The sequence below is a fragment of the Octodon degus genome, unplaced genomic scaffold (assembly GCF_000260255.1).
Source record: "Octodon degus isolate 3935 unplaced genomic scaffold, OctDeg1.0 scaffold03543, whole genome shotgun sequence".
NCBI classification, from domain to species: Eukaryota; Metazoa; Chordata; class Mammalia; order Rodentia; family Octodontidae; genus Octodon; species Octodon degus.
The window spans coordinates 1-3,557 of NW_004528119.1; the positions used below are offsets into that span (position 1 = coordinate 1).

Here is a 3,557-nt window from a genome sequence, read left to right on the forward strand (position 1 = left end):
GAAGAGGGGGAGCTGGGGCGGCGGCGGGGCGGGGCCGGCCGGCGGGGGCTCCGGTGGGCGCGGCCTGATGAGGGCCAGTGGGGGCTCCCCGAGGGCCTCGGCGCTGCAGCCGTGGTGTGCAGTCCCGCCAATGCGCGCACTGGGGTGCTCCCGTGAACCTGCGTGACGACAGCGCGCCCTCGGGAAGGAGCCAGGGTCCAAGCCCCTCTGCTTTCCTTCAACAGGTCCGGAGGAGCGGGACCTGCCTGCGCAGACCGAGCCGGCCACTGGGCCGACCTCTAGGCCGTGTCCATCGGAGCCCCGGCGCCAGGGTGAGGAGCACTGAGGGGGGCCCGGCGGGGCAGGGGAACCCTGGCGTCGAGCAACAGCGCCACACGGAAGGCCGCTCCCGACCGCAGCTTCCAAGTGCAATCGTCCTGGCTGGGGACTCCAGTCTGCGAGCAGAAGCTCTTGCCTCAGCCCTGGCTCTCGCCTCCCTCTGCTCACTGTCCGCCCCTCTCCCTGCCCCGATTGTACATGGGCCTGATGTCCTCGGAGCCCATGGACTCCACACTACCATATGGCACGCCCCTATGCGAGACAGCTCTGGCATTTCATCGGGCACAGCTTGCCCAGAATGCCCCGTCTGGCAGGCATTTCCCAACTAAGAGGGGCGCCCTGCACCTCCTGGAGCCCGCTTCCGCCGTGGTGGGGCACAGCCCCAAGGGCTGCAGCCTGGGCCCCACTGCCTCCTGCAAGCACAGCTCCATCTGAGCATCGGTGCATCAGGCCTGGCTGCTGACCTTGCCCTTCTCTCCACAGGCAGCGCTAGCACGCAGGGCCCAGTCCGCGGACTCTCTGGAGCACTCGGAAGCAGGGGAGGTCAGCGCGTTGTGGGGGGCCTTGTAGACTGGGGGAGCCTTGCCAGGAAACCCGTCCATCAGCAGAGAGCCCTCAGCTGTCCTGGGAAGCTGGGGTGGGGGGCAGCCGCTGGGACAAGCACTGAGGGTGCTCTCGCCCCTTTTGCATCGCAGGCTGTGCCACCGTGGGACGCCGCTGCCTTCCTGCTCGGCACTGGCCGGAGTTCTGTCCATCCCGCAGCACCCCTGAGCGCATCGCTGCTGAGCGCTAGATCCAGCCGGCCAAAGAGGGCACCATGGCTGTGCAGCTGTTACAGGACTGGTGCAAGGGGATGGATATGGACCCCAAGAAGGCCCTGCTGATCGTGGGCATCCCTGTGCAGTGCAGCGAGGCTGAAATCAAGGAGACTTTGAGAGCGGGCCTGCACCTGCTGAGCACGTACAGGTTGGTCGGCAGAATTTTCAGGAGGGAGGACAATGCGAAGGCCATCTTGATTCAGCTGGCTGACCCTGTTCACTATCCCGTGATACCCAGTTGCGTAGCAGGCACGGGGGGAGCCTGGGAGGTGGTGGCCCAACCCCGGAGCTCAGATGAAGAGTTTCTCAGTAGGCTGAAGTACTTCCTGAAGGATGAGGGCCGGAGAATGGAAGACGTGGCTCGCAGCCTGGGCTTTAGTGCCCTCTCTGGGGAGGACGTGGGCGCAGGGCCTGTGGGAGAGAAGCCCCGGAGAGAAGCCGGGTGGTACCGGAAACCGAAAGTGTTTTCCGGAAGTCCTAGCCCGGGCCCAGGCGAAGAGGCCTTCGAGGCCTGGCTGGAGCAGGCCACTGAGCTGCTGCAGCTGTGGCAGGTGTCAGAGGCAGAGAAGCTCAGGCGCCTGCTGGAGAGCCTGCGGGGCCCGGCGCTGTCCGCCGTGCGTGTGCTCCGGGCCCAGAACCACTCCATCTCGGTGGGGCAGTGCCTGGACGCCCTGAGGGAGATCTACGGCAGCAGGGAGCACCCTGAAACCGAGAAGTCCATGTTTCTCCAGACGTGTCAGACGTCTGAAGAAACGGTGTGCGCTTTCTTGCTGCGCATAGAGCCCCTGCTGCAGAAAGTGGCGCGGCACAGCCCATTTTTAGGCCAGAGCACGGACTCGGTTCGCCTCAAACATGTGCTGACTCGGGCCTCGATGCCCGCTGCCTTCCGGAGCAAGCTAGAACTGTTAGATCAGCAGGGGAGCCCGCCCACTTTCCTGGAGTTGGTGAAGCTCGTTCGAGAGCAGGAGGCCTGGGAGAACACTGAGGCCAGGAAGAGGGAGAAGCAGAAGCAAGAGGAGAGGAGCCTCAGGGCTTCGGGCAGACAGGAGGAAGCTCAGGCCGGTGGCCCCGTGGCTCAGGGCCCGGCGCTGGAGGAGCCCGTTGCCACTGCAAGAAGTGACCTCGCTGAGAGCCGTGCCCAGATCATGCGGAGAGGGATCCGATCAACCAGGAAGCGCCCACGGCTGCTGAGCACCCAGGACAAGGGGGAAGACAGCCACTCCAGGTGCGCGGGGCTGTGGCTTGAAGGCAGGGCCGGCATAGGAGAGGAATCGGGAAACGGGAGAAGGGCTGGGGCCTCGAGCCTGCCCAAGCCCTAGGCAGCCCAGGCTCAGCGTGTGCCTGTGCGGCTCACCCTGGCCCGCAGCACCAGTCTTCTCCAGGGCAGGGATGTGTCGAGACCACCACAGGCAGTAGCAGCAGCAGCAGAACCAGCACCAGCAGTAGCAGCAGCAACACCAGCAGCGCCAGCACCAGGAGCACCAGCACCAGGAGCACCAGCCCCGGCCCCAGCCGCCACAGCAGAAGCCCGGATCTGCGCTGAGGGGCAGGGCATCCAGCCACAGGATCAACCTCGGCCCCTGCCACCTCACCGTCCTGGAACAGGGAGGGCCTCCCTCGCAGGGGATCAAAATGGCCCTAGCTTGTGCTTTCTACAAGCACATCTAAGCTTGTCCTTGTGCGGTGTGTGTCTCCTCTGAGCTGGTCCTCCCGAGCCCAGGCCCTGGAGAAGGAGGGAAGAGCGGACCACAGCACAGACGCCCTGCAACCATGAAAAGGATCAGGACATCTCTGCCCAGGAGGAGCTGTGCCGGGCCGGGGCCTGCAACGTTGGACAGGTGGCACGGGGCCGGGGATGCAGGGAGAGGGCTGGGGCCCTTCTTTGATGTTCTCCCATGCTGCGTGTAACTGAGGTTCTTCGGTGTTCTCGGCATTGACCTGATGTCTGTAAACTGACTCCTGTCTTTCCTGTGCGGGCCATAAGGCAGGGCCTCCTGGGCATGGATGCCTCACGTGACTGCGCCTTGCCGGGTATCACAGACCCTGTGAGAGGCAGACCCGGGTCCCGCAGGCATGGGGCAGATGAGGCAGAGCCGAGCAGGCTGGGAAGTTCAGCTGTTAGAGGACTGGCGCTCTTCTTTGTTCAGTGGTTCAATCAAAGTGTTCTTCAATAAATTTCATGAGCCATATTGCGTCTCAGGTGTGGGCAAGTGAGGGAGGGGGCAGCAGCTAGGGTGGGGGTGGGGAGGCCAGGGCTGCGATAGAGGCCTCAGCACGCGGGTGAGGAACTAGGGCCCCAGAGGGCTATGCAGTACTCTTGCTTGGCCCGAGCCCAGCAACAGGCCGATGGTGGGCGTGGTGCCACTGGGGAACCTGGGAACCCGGGCATGAGGAGTCAGGCATGGAAGTGGGGGCACGTGG

At 64.6% G+C, this 3,557-nt stretch overlaps 1 protein-coding gene across 1 annotated transcript; it reads left to right on the forward strand.

Annotated features, from left to right (window-relative positions):
- Positions 1–1,135: 1,135 nt before the first annotated feature.
- Positions 1,136–2,455, forward strand: LOC101577589 (paraneoplastic antigen-like protein 5). Its single transcript, XM_004648816.1, has one exon. The coding sequence runs from the start codon at positions 1,136–1,138 to the stop codon at positions 2,453–2,455; it is 1,320 nt and encodes a 439-aa protein (XP_004648873.1).
- Positions 2,456–3,557: the final 1,102 nt, after the last annotated feature.

Bases quoted from the DNA above. Each gene is read 5' to 3' on its own strand.
- LOC101577589 (XM_004648816.1), top strand. From the start codon at position 1,136: ATGGCTGTGCAGCTGTTACAGGACTGGTGCAAGGGGATGGATATGGAC.